The 16,421-nt window shown below is 33.2% G+C and overlaps 1 protein-coding gene and 1 long non-coding RNA gene across 3 annotated transcripts in view; one reads left to right on the forward strand and one right to left on the reverse strand.

Moving 5' to 3' along the window:
- LOC149032172 (uncharacterized) lies at window positions 1-928 on the reverse strand. Of its 2 annotated transcripts, none has more exons than XR_016177016.1 (3): window positions 825-928; window positions 251-326; window positions 1-136 (listed from the first exon to the last, which is right to left on the reverse strand). It is a non-coding gene; the product is annotated as an uncharacterized LOC149032172 (long non-coding RNA). The 2 variants fall into 2 exon arrangements; XR_016177015.1 differs by lacking the exon at window positions 825-928 and adding an exon at window positions 558-637.
- Window positions 301-16,421, forward strand: part of btv (dynein cytoplasmic heavy chain beethoven) — a 20,442-nt gene continuing 4,321 nt past the window's right edge. Inside the window, exons 1-41 of the mRNA XM_089173910.1 lie at window positions 301-727; window positions 805-1,133; window positions 1,594-1,756; window positions 1,827-2,005; window positions 2,078-2,436; window positions 2,508-2,728; window positions 2,792-3,190; window positions 3,264-3,505; window positions 3,565-3,888; window positions 3,967-4,033; window positions 4,095-4,431; window positions 4,499-5,226; window positions 5,295-5,457; window positions 5,529-5,748; window positions 5,809-5,935; window positions 6,026-6,349; window positions 6,422-6,703; window positions 6,772-7,015; window positions 7,092-7,599; window positions 7,667-8,062; window positions 8,123-8,305; window positions 8,387-8,871; window positions 8,939-9,258; window positions 9,397-9,545; window positions 9,629-9,910; window positions 10,023-10,252; window positions 10,331-10,708; window positions 10,779-11,221; window positions 11,301-11,435; window positions 11,504-11,733; window positions 11,805-12,014; window positions 12,093-12,381; window positions 12,443-12,952; window positions 13,079-13,365; window positions 13,698-13,892; window positions 13,996-14,227; window positions 14,364-14,517; window positions 14,605-14,824; window positions 14,902-15,635; window positions 15,902-16,155; window positions 16,284-16,421. The exon at window positions 16,284-16,421 is cut by the window's right edge and continues 160 nt beyond it. Coding sequence (XP_089030036.1) covers window positions 494-727; window positions 805-1,133; window positions 1,594-1,756; window positions 1,827-2,005; window positions 2,078-2,436; window positions 2,508-2,728; window positions 2,792-3,190; window positions 3,264-3,505; window positions 3,565-3,888; window positions 3,967-4,033; window positions 4,095-4,431; window positions 4,499-5,226; window positions 5,295-5,457; window positions 5,529-5,748; window positions 5,809-5,935; window positions 6,026-6,349; window positions 6,422-6,703; window positions 6,772-7,015; window positions 7,092-7,599; window positions 7,667-8,062; window positions 8,123-8,305; window positions 8,387-8,871; window positions 8,939-9,258; window positions 9,397-9,545; window positions 9,629-9,910; window positions 10,023-10,252; window positions 10,331-10,708; window positions 10,779-11,221; window positions 11,301-11,435; window positions 11,504-11,733; window positions 11,805-12,014; window positions 12,093-12,381; window positions 12,443-12,952; window positions 13,079-13,365; window positions 13,698-13,892; window positions 13,996-14,227; window positions 14,364-14,517; window positions 14,605-14,824; window positions 14,902-15,635; window positions 15,902-16,155; window positions 16,284-16,421 — 11,904 coding nt within the window. The 5' untranslated portion in view covers window positions 301-493. The remainder of the gene's footprint in view (window positions 728-804; window positions 1,134-1,593; window positions 1,757-1,826; window positions 2,006-2,077; window positions 2,437-2,507; window positions 2,729-2,791; window positions 3,191-3,263; window positions 3,506-3,564; window positions 3,889-3,966; window positions 4,034-4,094; window positions 4,432-4,498; window positions 5,227-5,294; window positions 5,458-5,528; window positions 5,749-5,808; window positions 5,936-6,025; window positions 6,350-6,421; window positions 6,704-6,771; window positions 7,016-7,091; window positions 7,600-7,666; window positions 8,063-8,122; window positions 8,306-8,386; window positions 8,872-8,938; window positions 9,259-9,396; window positions 9,546-9,628; window positions 9,911-10,022; window positions 10,253-10,330; window positions 10,709-10,778; window positions 11,222-11,300; window positions 11,436-11,503; window positions 11,734-11,804; window positions 12,015-12,092; window positions 12,382-12,442; window positions 12,953-13,078; window positions 13,366-13,697; window positions 13,893-13,995; window positions 14,228-14,363; window positions 14,518-14,604; window positions 14,825-14,901; window positions 15,636-15,901; window positions 16,156-16,283) is intronic.

A 16,421-nucleotide genomic window follows, 5' to 3' on the forward strand; every position in this document is an offset into this window, starting at 1 on the left:
GTTGAAAAGTTTTCCAATATTTAACTCAACGAACGTATTACTATACATTTAGATTATGCTCATAATTTTTCGATAATATAATGATGCATTTAAATGCATTGAATCGTAATCAATCGTAACTGAACAATTTTCCAGTCTGTTGGATATGAAACAAAAGAAAAAAGTAATAAATTAAATTGTTCGTTTATTAATTACATTCTTTTCTTAAAAAATAAAATTAATCATAATCACGTGTAAAAATCCTTCTCACCTGTTCGCAAGGTGGTGCTTGTAACGTTATTGTTTTCATTTATGTTGTCATGACAACACGAACGATCGACTCCTAACTGCAATGCCAAACAACACACATGTTTTATTTGATACATGTCACGTAGTATGGATTTTGACTCGGATTAAGAATATGTCACGAATTTAATCCAAATAAAATACTAATAAATATTCAAAAAAAAGATTTTGATATTTAATTCAACAAAATAATAGGACCGAGAAAAATATGGTGATGATAGATAAACGTGAATCTTTTATAGTTTCAACAGCAGGTTATTTTTTTGGTGTACCTTTGGAAAATGAAGAAAATTCTAAATTATCTTTGTCAGTGTTGGACAAGTTTTTTAATCAATCCACGTGTAGGACTCTTTGTGCTCAACCAATTCAATCGGAAAATGAAGTTACGTTGAAATTGAGCAATGAATTACTTGTTGGAAAAAATACTTTGGTATTTTTTAAGGTAATTTAAAATTAATGTAAATATATATATATATATATATATATATATAAGATACATATGATATTCGTAATTATTAGTTAGCAGCAAAGATAGTTACGGAAGAAAATTTTCACGATTTGGTCCAAGTAACTTCGATCGGTGGTGGTGAAAGTTTAACTCTTATCGAAGTTTTACGACAAGTTTGGGCACCCACTCTTAAATCTTTTGGCTTTGATCCAAGTTCTTTGAAAAAATTAGAAGAAGATTTACTTGGACCACGTCCACCTACGTCCATTAGAGAAGAAGAAAGTTTTTGGATTAAACGTAGCAATGAAACTAATCGTACGAGAGATAAAACAACATTTGATGAGGCTGCTTTAATATTAAACAATATTAAAAAGGAATTAGAAAGTGCTGCCGTCTCGAGGTATTATTTTATTTATTATATTTAAACAAATATTAATTTTAAATATTATTTATTGCGCCTCGAGATATGCAACACTTTGTACACTGTCGGTAATGCAGTTAGTCAGCGCCATCTATTTGGGGGGAATTTTTTTGTTTTACCTTTGCTGGTATGCAACACGCTTTACATGCACGTGCTAAAGGGTTGCATCACGTTACAGTTAAAAAAAATTTCTTACCGATAGATGGAGCTCGCAAGCAACATTATCGATAATGTTTGAAGTGTTGCATACTTTCAAGGGTAAAATAAAAAAGATATAAAATCAATAATTATAAAAAAAATCAATAAATAAATATAAATAAATAATCTATAAAAAAAATTGATTTGATTCAACACTTACATTTTCTTTTTTTTATTCTCATAGAAAAATTGTTAATTGTTTTAATAATAATAATAAATATTTTAATTGAAAATAATACAGAGATGGGTTTATCGGTTTGGAAGAATCGCTTGAAGCGATTTCTGGATACGTTGATGACGTTTGGAAATTAGGCAGCACGGTTTATAAAGAGGAACGTATGAAATCTCTTTTGGAAATAATTGGAAATGAGACAGTGATGCTCGTTGAAAATCTTGTTAACGAGGTAATTAAATTTATTTATTTAATTATTATTTATTTTCAAACACTGCATGTTAATTAATTTTTAGATACAGACGAATCATGGTCACAGTAATGCAGATACAACGATATCCATGGGTGCAATGGTATGTGAAAAATGGGTGAATGCTAGCGAAAGATTAACAGGACTTTTTTGGCCCCATTATTCCCTTCATCCTTGGAAAGACACCGTATTTGTACCTGGACAATGTTCGAAACTTGGCAGAAGACTTAAGTAAACTATTGTTGAACAACCTTTCTTTATATTTTTTTAGGAAACTATTATAACGAAGATAATAATTTCCAGACAACTCAGTGAACTACGTGCTCAGTATCGTCAATTAATGAGATTATTAACATCCAACGAAAGAACAAGATTGGACGTTGATAATCTACTTCAAAATTTTCAAGACATCAAAGTTGTTTACAGCGATGATGAAAATGATATCGAATGGAATAGAATTCTACGTAAAGTTGAAGAAGCTTTAATGCCTACTGAAGAATTAGTTGCCCAAAAGTTGAAAGCACAGATTGCTGATGCAAAGACACCTAATTCATTGTTAGAAGAGTTTCGAAGATGCTTTGATCTAATGAAAAGGGATGCCCTTAAGAAAGCTCTTCGTAGCGAACGTGAAGCTTTGCTTTTGGCATACGATGAACTAATTGGTAGTCATAACTATAAATATAAACAAATTATTCAATCATTTTGATTTTCATTATTTATTTCTTTTTTCTAGAGAATTGTCTGGGTGGACCAGACACAGATGATCTCTTGGATACTCCAAAAATACTTCAAGAAATTCAGACAGCAAGATATTCTGAAATGCGATTAGAAAGTTTGATAGAACTTGGTAAAGAACTTTTAGCTGATATTCCAGGATTCGACGAGACTGTAGTCAAAGTTACGACAGCTTTGAAGGATGCCGAAAGAAAGAGACAATACCTCGTTGAATCTTGGGTAAATTTTGTACACACCTTCATTTCTACAAATTCATCAATCACTGATCGATCGATCTTTTAGGTGAATGACACGAAAGATGCTGTAGCTAAGAAACAGTTAACACTGAGTTCAGATTCCGCGGTTGTCGAGTTAACTGGTACTAGTTTGATGAGAGTTAATTATGATCCAAGATTGATGACCCTTATTAGAGAAGCCAGAGCACTTTCAGGACAAGGTGTTGAGCTCCCAAGAGAAATAAGAGACCTTGTTGAAAGAGCAAGTTTATTAGCAGGTCGTGCAAGAGCTTTACAACAAGTTGCAACCTTTCATAATACCATTGGTGATCGTATGGTACCATCTCAAAGACCATTAATGTTAACCACAGCATTAGAATTTGCACGAGCTGTTAAAGAACAATCTGGGGTTGTTTGGTCTGATCCTCAAGCAGTCGATGGTTACACAAATAGACTTAGAGAATTGGTAATTGAAACAAAATACATTTTTCAACTTCATTAATTTGTTTAAAAGTGTATTGATTAACGTGTGTTAATAGGTGACAAAGTTTGCTAGACAAAACTCCGAGTTAGCAGCTAAACATTCGACCCTAAGAAACTTGGTTTCAAATTTGTTTAAAGGGGAGGCTATTAATTTGGTTGGCAATCAAAATATTTGGAAAGATACTTTGATAAATATGAGAACAATTGTAGATTCTGTTGAAAACGAGTATGGTAATACAACAGCTTGGAAATTGCATTGGGATAGGCAACTTTTAAAAGCATTAGGTGTAGCTTACAGGTGATTATTAAATTATTTATTAATTATATGTAATCTATTTTGTTATTATATTTTTGTAGAGGTGCTTTACCATCGTTGCTGAGAAAATTACCGGATATCAAGGTCGAGTTAATATTTCGTGACGGTATGTTACAATGGCGACCTACTCTAGAAGAAATTCGTGCCAAGATATATTCCAGTATTAGAAGATCCCTCTCAATTCCTATGAACTTTCGTGGTGTTGGTGATGTAGAACACGCTCAATTTGGTAATCTAGTTCAGAAGAGTGCATACTTGTTCGGCGGTGTCTACAAGCAAGCTGAGATTGCTTTAAATGCTTTAGAATCCGTGAGGATCAAGTGGTTGAACTTGGCTGCACCAGCGAAAATTGATATCGGTGAAAAGTATGTTCAATTAAATAATATCTGGTTATCTTTCGCATAAAATTATTATGATTACAATTTGATGATATTTTAAAACAGATTAAAAGGAGCATCTCCAAATGATTGGACAAGAGCTTTCAAGGATGCCAAACAATGGGCTCAAGAAGTAATAATCATATTAATTAATTTATTAATATTCATTTATTAATTTTTTATTGTTCCTATAGGTTGGTAAACTGCGAGGAGCTGAGGTAAAAGTTTGGTGTATCAGTATCGACACTGGTACAACTAGAAACGATTTAGAATCAGCATCTCGTCGTTATTGGGAACGTCTGTGTTCCGATTTGCGTGTTGAAGCATCTTCAAGACTCGTTGCAATAGTTGATTTTCTTTCTTTTGCTTCTAAAGAGTTAGAAAAGAGACCCCATAACGTTGAAGAGGTTGGTTTAGCTAATGAAGCTCATGAAAGGATTCAAAAACAGTATGAAGGTGTTGGAAATGAAATGGAAGCTGTTGCTGGTCTTGCGAAAATTTTAGCTGCTTGGACAAGTGAAAAATTAGAAGGTATTGTTTAAACAAATCATTAAATTAAATCCTTTTTTTATTGAAAATTTATTTATTTACCTCGTAGGAATTAATTCAGCTAATTTGGCTTGGCAAGAATTAGCGGATCGTTTGGAGAAACATAAAACGGTTGTAGCTCGTCAATTGGAGGACACCAAAGTAAATTTACGTCATCGGGGTGTAGCTTTAAGGGATGAAATTGAAAGATGGGAAACCAAATGGTTGTCAAAACCTAACATTGTAACCATCGATTGGATATCATCGATGAGAGATCGATGGATTACTTTAACAGAACAACGTGACAGTTTAATCATCGATTGTCAAAGAATTGGTTTGAATTTGAACGAAATCATTGAAGACGATTCAACGAATTTGAAAAAACTCGAAGCCCAGTTGGAAGCTGAAGAATCCAATTGCAGATTTCAAGCTGAGTTTATCGAGGAATTGGATAATCAAAGATCTGAGGAATGGGCTGTTGCTAGAAGAAGATTACCGAGACTTCACGATTGGCTTGATTCTTGGGAAACCAGAATTCGTTTACAATCGAACAAGGATTCTTCTAATTCATCTGATAACAGTGTTGAAGTTGAAACATTTGTTGGGAAACAGTTAAGAGAAATTCGTGATGCTATTGAATGGATTCAACTTCTTCGTGGTGATGAAATTGCAGAGGAACATTGGACTGAATTAAAATCTGTTCTGGATTTCAATGATGTTAGAAATTTAAGAGATTTAACACTGGGTCATATGCTTGATTCTAAAGATAAAATAAAGGACAATGTCATTCGTGTTAAGGTGGGTGATATTTTTATTTTATTTTTTAGAATTTATTTAAATATCTTTTTGGATAAATCATTTAACAGGAAATTACAAAAAGGGCAGCTGCTGAAAGTGGAATACGTCAAGCGATATTGGAATTAGAATCTTGGGAAACATCAGCCAGTTTACAAATTCAACAATCAAAGGATAGTAAAAATTCGATTATTTATCTTGTCGGTGAATATTCCAATCTTTTGGCTAGAACAGGTACTTTCTTCAATTAATTGTTTATCAAAATTGAAATATAATTTTATGAATGAAACGTAAATAAATTACAGGTGAATTACGACTTTTGTTGGAGGGTGCAAAGGGTGCTGCAGGTTACGAAAGATTTGCAGCAAGAGCTACAAGATGTGAAGCTAGTTTATCAGAGATTGAAGAACGTATTAAGATACTTAGTGTTGTTCAAAGGAAGTGGGTTTATTTAGAACCCATTTATGGTAGTGGTGCTGCACCCAATGATTCTGGGAAATGGTCGAGAACTGACAAAGAATTTAGGTCAGTTTTGATTGACAGTTTAATTGAAATCAATTATTTTATTATATTTATTTTGATTAGATATCTGATGGGTGAGGTTTCACGTGATTCTCGAGTATCATCCATTAGAAGATTACCTTTACCAGCTTTAATTAATTTGAAGGATTTACTTGACAGATGTCAAAGAAGTCTCGACGAATTTTTAGAAGTATTTTTAATTTTTTTTTTTATTATTAATAATAATTTTTATTTATTTCATTTACTTATTTGTTGATTTAATGTTGTTGGAAAAAAATAGGAAAGAAGATCGTCTTATCCACGTTTATATTTTTTGAGTGATGAGGATCTTTTAGAACTCGTATCAGGAAGTGGCAAATCTTTGGAATCCCATTTACCAAAACTTTACCAAGGTATAGGATCAGTGATAAGAAATGATAACAGCCTGACAGCTGTGGTTTCACCAGAGGGTGAAATACTAAAGTTATTGGAAGCTATAGATACGAGTGAACCACTTCCAACATGGTTGAACAATCTTGAGAAAGGGATGAGAAATACACTGAGACAGAATCTTGATAAATGTTTAACAGATTCTTCACCTGATCCTTCCATTTATCCTAACCAGGTATGATATGTTTTGTAAATTAACATTTTTTCATTACATACTGTTGTTACTTGTTTATTAATTTATTTTCAGATACTTTTATTATCAGAAAGGATCAGATTTACTGAACGTTGTGAAGCTGCTTTGAAAGAGGGAATATTAGGTTTAAAAAAGTTGGTGGAATTTTTGGATACTCAGAGAGCAAGGTACAGGGGATTGGAAGATGTTGGTGACAAATTAACTGTTCTTAAAGCTCGTGGATTACTTCTCGACACTGTTCATCATCTTGAAATATCTAGAACATTGTTAAACGCACTTGAGATGGGTGAATCCACTTCGTGGTTGTGGTACAGACAACTGAAAACTTACAGAACAGTAAGAATTTTTATTTTATTATTTCAATATCATTATTTTATTCAATTAATATGTTTTAAATTGTACAGAACAAGGGTCCAATTATAAGATGTGCTGGTGCCGAATTTCCATATCGTTTTGAGTATCAAGGAGCAGCAGTTGGTTTAGTTTGGACTTCACTTACAGAAAAATGTTTCCTTGCATTAACCCAAGCCATGAAACTTGGATTGGGGGGTAGTCCAACTGGGCCAGCTGGAACTGGAAAAACTGAGAGTGTTAAAGCACTTGGTGGTATTTTGGGAAGGCTGGTTATTGTCTTTAATTGTGACGAAGGTTTGTCATACCTTTTATAATTAATTTAATAACCTATTTAAACAGAATGATTTCAATTTTATTTTTTTTTTAATAGGAATGGATGCAGGCAGCATGAAAAGAATTTTAGGTGGTTTGGCACAAGCCGGTGCTTGGGGTTGTTTCGATGAATTTAATCGTCTCGAAGAAGAAACATTGAGTGCTGTTGCAATGTTGGTCAGACCACTTCAAGAAGCTGTCAGGGATGGTTTGAACCAAGTTGTATTAGGTGATCAAAGAGTCAACCTTGATCCACACTGTTGCGTATTTATTACAATGAATCCTGCTGGAAACGAATATGGTGGACGTCATAGACTTCCAGATTCATTGGCAAGATTATTCAGACCCATTGGCATGGCCCATCCTGATAAATTTGATATAATTCGTGCTTTGTTAGAGTGTGCTGGATTTTTGGAATCTTCTATGCTTGCTAATCGTTTGGTTGAAACATTTGAAATCTCATTAAATTTACTTTCAAAACAATCCCATTACGATTGGGGTCTCAGAGCACTTAGATCAGTGTTAGATGCTATCTCACCTGTTAATCAATTTGATGAATCTACCAGGTACTCAAATATTCTCATAATAAATTATAAGTTTTTAATATTACAATTTATATGAAATTTTGTTTAGGTTATTGGTCGCAATTAAAGATTCAACATTGCCAAAATTAACCGAAGAAGATGCCAAAAAGTTTCTCGATTTGTTAGACGACGTGTTTCCTAATGTAGATCATTCGTTAACCGAAGTGTCCAATGAAAAGAAAGATTTACGAGAAGCTTTGATTGAATTATGCGAGTCTGCAAATTATACGAAGAAAATTGTTGATCAATGCATACAATTGTACGATCAATTAAAAAGTAGAACAGGCGTTGCAATAGTTGGACCACCTGGTAGTGGAAAAACAATTATAAGAAAATTATTAGCTGAAGCTTTGTCAAAAATTGGAGAACCGGTTGATCAATATATCATTTATCCTGGTGCTGTACCCAAATCCAAACTTTTGGGACGAGTTGATACACAAACAAGGTAAAATAAATTTTCATTAATATAATATATAAATACTAATAATATTTTTTATTATTAAAGAGAATGGAAAGAAGGTTTGTTATCGAGTGCAGTAATAATAGCTGGTGGAGATAATTCAACTTGGATTATTTTAAATGGAGATGTTGAACCAGAATGGGCAGAGGCTTTAAATTCTGCCTTGGATGACAACAGATTACTGACATTACCAAATGGAGTTGGTGTCAAACTTGGAAATGGTATCAGGTATATAATTCCAAATCATTATTATCATTAATATCATAAACATATTTAATTAATTTATTAACAATTTAATAATAAAACTAGGTTCATATTCGAGACACACAAACTGGCAAGTGCCAGTCCAGCAACAGTTTCACGATTGGGTGTTGTTCATCTTGGAACAATTAGTTCAACTTCACTTTTACAAGCTTTAATTCCCAATAATTTACCTGTTCATATTCGAGACAATGTTAATACACACCTTTCCAGTTGCATCGATGAAATTTTTAAATCAAATTCAATTAGATCGTCAGCATGTGGTCTAATCAATTCTGTTTTGCATCATTTGCGTGACGCGCATACGCAAACGTTGTATACTGAAGCACTTCTCGGTGCTTTATGTTGTCAAATTGAAGATCAAATTGTCAGAGATAATTTAGGACGTTTGATTTATCAGTTAACCGATTGTTGGTGTCCAGATCCCGAAAAGCCATTTGATGTTCTTTACAATGACAAATCTGATCGATTAGAACCTTTCATCGATATTTATCAATCGATTGAAACTGATGATGGTCCTGTATTATTATCAGGTGAATTTTATTTATTATTGTATTAAATAATTATTTGATCAAAGTAATAATTGTGATTTTTTAATAGGACCTGTTAAAAGAGCATTAGCATCAATCTTACCTTGGATAGAAAAGGATTATCCTGTTATTTTACGAGGTGAAAAGGGTTCCGGTAAAAGTACATTAATAACAGCTGCATTATCCTCTTTAAAAAATCATTATAATGCACCATCCATGACCTTGATACAAGGATCATCTTTATACGGTGCACAGGATCTTTTAACACGGTTAAAACGTGCTTGCGTACGTCTTGATTCATCCTCTCATGGTAGAACTTATAAACCCAGAAATGGTTCTCGTATTATTTTAATACTCAAGGATATTCATCTAGCTTCCAAACAGATGCAGGTCATTTTTTATTTACTTGTTAAACCTCTGTGTTTTGAAAGTATGTTAACAGTTCTTTTGCTAGACACCCTGTTGAAATGTTTGGAATAATTTAAAGGGATAGAATGGTAGATGATAAATAAAATTTTGTGGTTGTAGGAATTGGTACGAGAATTATTGCAAGATAAAGGATTTCACGAGGATGATTTAGAATTCGCACGAATCCCATTAACAATTATTTCCACTGCTGATTCTAATACTCCACTTCATCCAAGATTAGAATGTCTCCTGGCAACCTATTATCTACCGTTTGTATTCAAATATTTATCACAAAATAATTGAATTAATTTTTGAAACAAAATATAAACATTCTTACCTTAAATTTATTCAGGTGCCCAAGTTCAAAAGAAATTGTTGCAATGTTAGAACTTCATCTGAGAAGTGCATTGAAACAAAAAGATGATTTTATTGATTCGTGGATTACGAAGACATCGTCGATTATGTTGGAAGCTTATCAATCGATAAACTTGTCTAATGAATTGTCTTCTTTTTTATGGACACCTAAGGATCTTATTTTATGGGCTGATTGTCTTGGTTATTATTTACCTGCTGAAAATGAGAATGATCTTACCAATTATATGGTTGATGCTGGAAAACGTTTATTCTATCCCAAGTAATTAATTTTATTTTATTCTTTTGGTGTTAAATAAAATACCCAATTTGTTCAATGGGGTTGGAGGGTTTTAAACAAAACACCCAATATTTTAATAATATTTTTTGTTCAGATTAACAGCTAAAGCTCGAGTCAATTGGGATTCCATATTGTCAGCACAATTTGTAGATCCCAAAAAATCAATGAACGATGTTTTTGTTTGGAAGATTGGTAATACTGAATTGTTGCCTATCACAGAAGAAGAATGGAAAGATAATATTATAAATGTTGCTGCAAGATGTGCAAGAGAAGGTGAACCAATACAAGCTACAATTACTTCACACCTTTTACAAATGGTTGCTGGTAATTCAAATTAATATCAATTAAAAATAATCTTTAAAATCCTATCACAGTTTACTAATCATATTTTTATTTGAATAGGAATTTGTTGGACATTTGGTACACATTTACGTGGTGTCATTTTAACTGGACGACCAGGATCAGGAAGAAAATCAGCTAGCAAATTAGCAGCAACATTTTCATCCTTTCGTTATATCGATTCGACACCTGGACGAACTAAAGCTTCGATTAAAGCTGCGATTCAAACGGCAGGTATTGATGGGGAACCAACGATGCTTGTACTCGAGGAACACCATATGAGAGAGGAAGATATGTCAATTTTAGTAAGTGCCATTATTGCCACTGGTGAACTTCCAGGATTATTTTCTATCGAGGAATTGGATGGTATGATTGCACCATTGATTGATTTGTCAAGGAGAGAAGATTTTTCAGGAACTTCGGAACAATATTTTTATCATCGTGAGCATTTATTTGAATTTGTTTTTTTTTTATTTATTTATTTCTTTTATCAAAACACATTTTTTTGCAGGTATTCGAAGTTATCTTCGTGTGATTGTAATTCTAGACATCGGTGATTTGAAATCAAATTTCTTATCACGTTCTGGATTATTGAGAATCTGTGGAGTAATTGGACCAAGTATTGGAAACGAATGGTGGTCTTACGAAGCACCATTGACCGAGTTAGCTATACAATATAATAATAATTCCCATGGATCAGATGTTCTCGTAGAATCATCAACGATAGGGATTGAAGTTATGATTAAAGCTCATCTACAAGCACCCAAGAAACAGCACGCACCGGCACGTTTCTTAGCTTTACTTTGTACCATGAAAAAGCTTCGTCAAATTTGGAGTGAGGAAGTTGAAAGTAAACTTAATAGTCTTACTGCTGGTATTAGTAGATTAAGGGAAGCTGGTGAACACGTTGCTAAATTGGAGGATGAAGTGTCGAAGCAAAAACAAGAACTTGAGGTACCTACCATTACATTTTCTTTTTCAAGTAATTTAATTCATTGAAAACTAAAACTCTAATTATTTATTTATCATTTAGATTGAAAAAGGTAGAGCTAATGCAGCTTTAGAAAAAATTACTGCAACGATGAGAGGTGCAACAGGTCAACGAGGTGAGATGACCAATTTAAAAGCTGAAACTGAACGAGAAAGTGCCGAGTTAGCACGAAGAAAGGTATTTTGATTATTTATGCATTTTTATTAGAAAAAAACATTATTAAACATCATTTATTTTTCCAATAGGCTGATATCGAAGGAGAATTAAGTAAAGTGGAACCATTGGTCGAACAAGCAGCACAAGCTGTTGCTGGTATAAGTGCTGATGCTCTTGCTGAAGTTAGGTCATTACGAGCACCACCAGCACCTGTTAGAGATGTTCTTGAAGGTGTCTTGAGACTTATGGGTATCAAGGATACTTCTTGGAACAGTATGAAAACGTTTTTAGCTAAACGTGGTATCAAAGATGAAATCAGGTGATTGTTAATGTTATAATACATCGTTTACGTAATAAATTATTCATTGTATTTATTTTTTCTTATAAAAGAACTTGGGATGCAAGAAGAAGTACTTCAGCAAGTTTGGATGCAGTTGCCAAGTTGGTTAAAGAACGTCCAGATAGTTTTGAAGAAAAAACTGCTAGGAGAGCATCAATTGCAGCAGCCCCATTGGCTGCTTGGGTACTTGCTAATTTGCAATATGGACAAATACTTCAACAAGTGGCACCCCTTGAACGAGAACAACGTTTATTAGCTGAGTGAGTAAACTTTCACCATTAGAAATTTGTCGTATATTCAATAGAAACAAAAAATAATTAATAATTGTTTATGATCAGACGATTATCAGCAGCCGAAGCTCAACTAGGAAGATTGGCAGCTGGTTTGAACACAGTTGAAAGTCGTGTTGCACAATTGCAAGAAGAATTGGCTGAACATTCGCGTGGTGCTGCAGCATTGCAATTGAGAACCGAAGCTACGGAATCAAGTTTGATTACTGCTAGATCACTTTTGTCAAAACTTGACAAGGAACATCGAGATTGGCAAATGCAATTGGAAGAATTGACAAATCGTAAAGAAAGATTAGACGTTGAAGCTGCCAATGTGGCATCCTTCTTGGTTTATCAAGTATGTTTATTGTTTAATAATAAATCATTATTTCAATATAAATGAAATCATATTTTGGTAGGATCCTCAAAGGGACGACAAGTGGAAAAGATCAGCCATCGAGTTATTGATCGATGAACGTGAAAGATTAATTTGGCGTGCCCAAGGACTCCCAATTGACACCGGAAGTCTTGTTGGTGCTGCTTGTGCATTGAGAGGACCATTAGTACCCATTTTTCTTGACCCATCAGGTGTTGCAGTATCTTGGCTCAAATCAAACATTGGATCCAAATTAGAAATTATCAAAGCTGAGGATAAGAAATTTATTACAGCATTGGAATTAGCTGTGAGATTTGGAAAACCACTGTTGGTTGAAGAGATCATTGAATTTCCATCCATTTTATTACCACTTTTAAGAAAACGACCATTGAGATTATGTGATCGTATTTTGCCTGCACAGCAAGGATTTCAATTGTTCTTGGCAACTAGGAAGGATCGATTGGATAATATTCCGAAGGAAGCTGACGCTGTACTTTTGCAAATTGCTTTGGGTGCTGGCACAAAAAGTTTAGCTGAAAGGCTCGTTGATAAGGTTGTTTGTTAAATTGTTGTAAACAAAAATCCAATGTTTCATTTTAATTGCTGAATATATTTTCTTTCTTTTGATTACTTTTAGTCCTAGTGAAAACTTCTTGTAAATGATTTTTTTATTTGTTAGGTGTTGTTGAAAGAAACTCCAGAAATTGTATCAAGAAGAAGAGAAGCTTTAGAACGAGAAGAGAAACTTTCTGGCGAACGGGATGCTGCACGTGTTGATTTGTTAGCCCAATTGGGTAGAGCCAGAGGTCAAGATCTTTTACAGGAAACTCTAGGTAGCCAAGAAAATACTAGTAATGGTGGTACTGGTAGTGTACTTTTAACTTCTTTGGAAAAGACTCAAACAAAAGCCAAAGAGATTTTATTGGCTCTCGAAGAAAGTCGACGAAGCCTCGAAGATATTTCAAAGTAAAAAGTTTTTCATCAATTTTTATCTTCTTCTTTTTATTGAAACTCATTTATTTATTTAATAGTATCGAGAAAAAAAGTTTGCAACGTTTTCAATGAATTATTCAAAGACAAAAACATTTAATATTAAATTTACACGAACATTTTCTAAATAATTTAAAGAATACACGAAGGGTAGTTTAAAAATTATAAAATAACTGTTACAAGTTTTTTTACAATTTATGTTTATTTTGTTATATAAAATGAACGTGTGGTGAGATGGATTAAAATAAATGATAAGTTCACACACCCGGTACATTAAAAATAATTTAATCAATGGTTTCACATTTCAGAAGAATAGAGAGTCGCGAGAGACTTGCTAAATTTGCAGCTAACGTTTACAAAGCTGTTAAGGGACTGACAACGTTGAATCCTTTATACGTTTTCTCAACGGAAGCTTTCACGGATATTTATCTTGAAGCAGAGAGTACCAGATCAATAGCCATTTCCGATGAGAGGAAAGAACAGGATAGGCTAGTTGAAAAGAGGTCAATAAATATTGATTTTATCATTCTCATCACGAAAAATTCATTTCAAAATTAAACTCTCCTTACAAATTATAAAACAATTCATATTTTTTTCATTTTTCAGATTAATAGCATTAACAGTGCATTATTGCACTAAAGCTGCATACAGGAAACACCGATTAACATTAGCATTGTACTTGGCACTCTCTTTAAATCCAATATCCGAAATTGATAGGAATTTATTACTCGATAGTGGTTTACCAAATAACGAGGATAATGTAGATTTGGAAATACCTGATTGGATACCTGACGAACGTCGGCAAGCAATAAAAGTATTGGCCAATTTCATGCCTCAGGTATGCATTTATTCGAATATATCATCGTTATATCGATCTAACCGCAAATCAATCCAAAACAAATCTTCATTGTATTTTGTATTGACATTTACATAAATAAATGAACGTATATATATATTATTATGTCTTGTAACAGGTAGCTGGGAAAATGAAACGTGATTGGTTGAATGATATTGGTAATGTGTACACAGATAACAGTTTGACACATCTACAACGAATTCTAATTATCAAAGCACTTCGTCCGGATTATTTGCATACTGCACTCACGAAATTTGCTATCTCACAATTAGGTAAATATCATCATTTATACACAATGTTAAATGTTTGACTAAGTTTTCATTTTATTTAGAAAAATATCTTGTTAACTGAAATGATAGGTGTACGAGATTTAACACCACCAACATGGACATTGCAAAAGATAGCAGAGAATGAAGGATCCAGTCCAATACTTTTATTATTATCACCAGGAGCTGATCCCGGTCCAGAATTAAAATCATTGGTTGGTAATCTTGTAGCATCATCAACCGGGTTCACTGAAGTTTCTTTAGGACAAGGACAGGTTGTTCAAGCAGAGCTTGCTTTGGAGACTGCATGCAAGTAAGCATTTGTTAAGTATTTTATTAAATAATCAGATGTCATCTTCATAATTAAATGTTTTGAATTATCATTCGCAGGAATGGTAGCTGGGTACTGTTGAGTAATTTACAATTAGCATTAACATGGTTACCACGATTGGAAAGTTTATTGAGATCACCAATGTGTACCACTGATAAAAAATCAACTACGAGAATTTGGTTAACCACAGAAGAATGTAAAGGATTTTATCCTGGATTAGCTGGACTCTGTTTAAAATTGGCTTATGAACCACCCGAAGGTGTTAAAAGAAATTTCAAAAGGTCCTTTCAACAATTACAACAATTGGATGAGAAAAAAAGCAATGACAATATTCCTGGAATGTTTTTACTTTCGTGGTTACATTCGACCATTCAAGAAAGACGAAAATTCGTTCCCCAAGCATGGATCAGATCTTACGAATGGAACGAAGCTGATCTTGGTGCTGCTTATACATTGATTGTTGATAAAACAATTAAAAATAATCAAACGCAAAATTGGGAAACTGGTCAAGGATTATTGGACGTTGCTGTTTATGGTGGAAGACTTCAGGATGATTACGATATGCGTGCACTGTGTGCTATCATTCGTGATATTTGGTCAAAGGATATTTTTGAAGGTCGTCGTACATTGGCTGGGGTTCTTAATATCATGAATATCTCCGAAAATGATCCATTGAAGATCGTGGAACGTTTGAACGATGAAGATTCACCTAGGGAATACTTTGGTTTACCTGCCAATGCTCACAGAGCTTGGGAAAGGGTTGCTGCTGAAGTTGCCTTGACACTTCTCAAAGGTAAATTATTATTATACCAAATTGAGAAGACATTTTTCAAGGTGTTAATTATCGAAATACTGGAGATATATACCTAAAGTTTTATTTCAAATATTTTTGAAGAGTTTCAAAAATTGTTCAATAATTGCCTGAAAACTTTTAGCTTCCTAGAATTTCCTTTGAAATGTTAGAACTGAAAATATAATTATTTTTCAACGTACAACTACTTGAAATTGATGATTTTATTTTTCGAAAATAATTAAAGATCGTTATATTTGTTTATTCAGGTATGACAATAAAAATATCAAGTAACGAGAAGCTTCGTGACAAAACGAGATCAGAGAATACGATTGAAAAAGATTTAAAGGAATTATTGGATCGACGTTTGACGAAATTTGAAGCATCGTTGAATTCTACCTCGAATGATATTAAAAAGGAGACTCCTCTGAAACGTTTCTTCGATGATGAACTTGAGTTCACTCGAGATTTATTAAACCGAATACGATTGGATCTCGAATTAATTAGAATCGAGGATACAAAGGTAATTGTCCACTGATTAAAATGAATTTTTTATATTTATGTTGAACTCTAAATATTAACAAATGTTTAAACAGTTATATAATTATTTTTAATATATTAATTAATGTGTGTTAATTAATTTAATTACAGACACCTAACAAGTGGATGAACGAGTGGCAATCTGGACCAAAAGATGCAACAATATTTGTTCATAGTTTATTAACAAGATATCAAATATTGGAATCGTTTGAAACAAGTTTTCCACTTCGAGTTGATCTATCGAAACTT

The sequence above is a fragment of the Polistes dominula genome, unplaced genomic scaffold (genome assembly GCF_049000335.1).
Source record: "Polistes dominula isolate Pdom_NZ unplaced genomic scaffold, Pdom_raw_medaka contig_75, whole genome shotgun sequence".
NCBI lineage: Eukaryota > Metazoa > Arthropoda > Insecta > Hymenoptera > Vespidae > Polistes > Polistes dominula.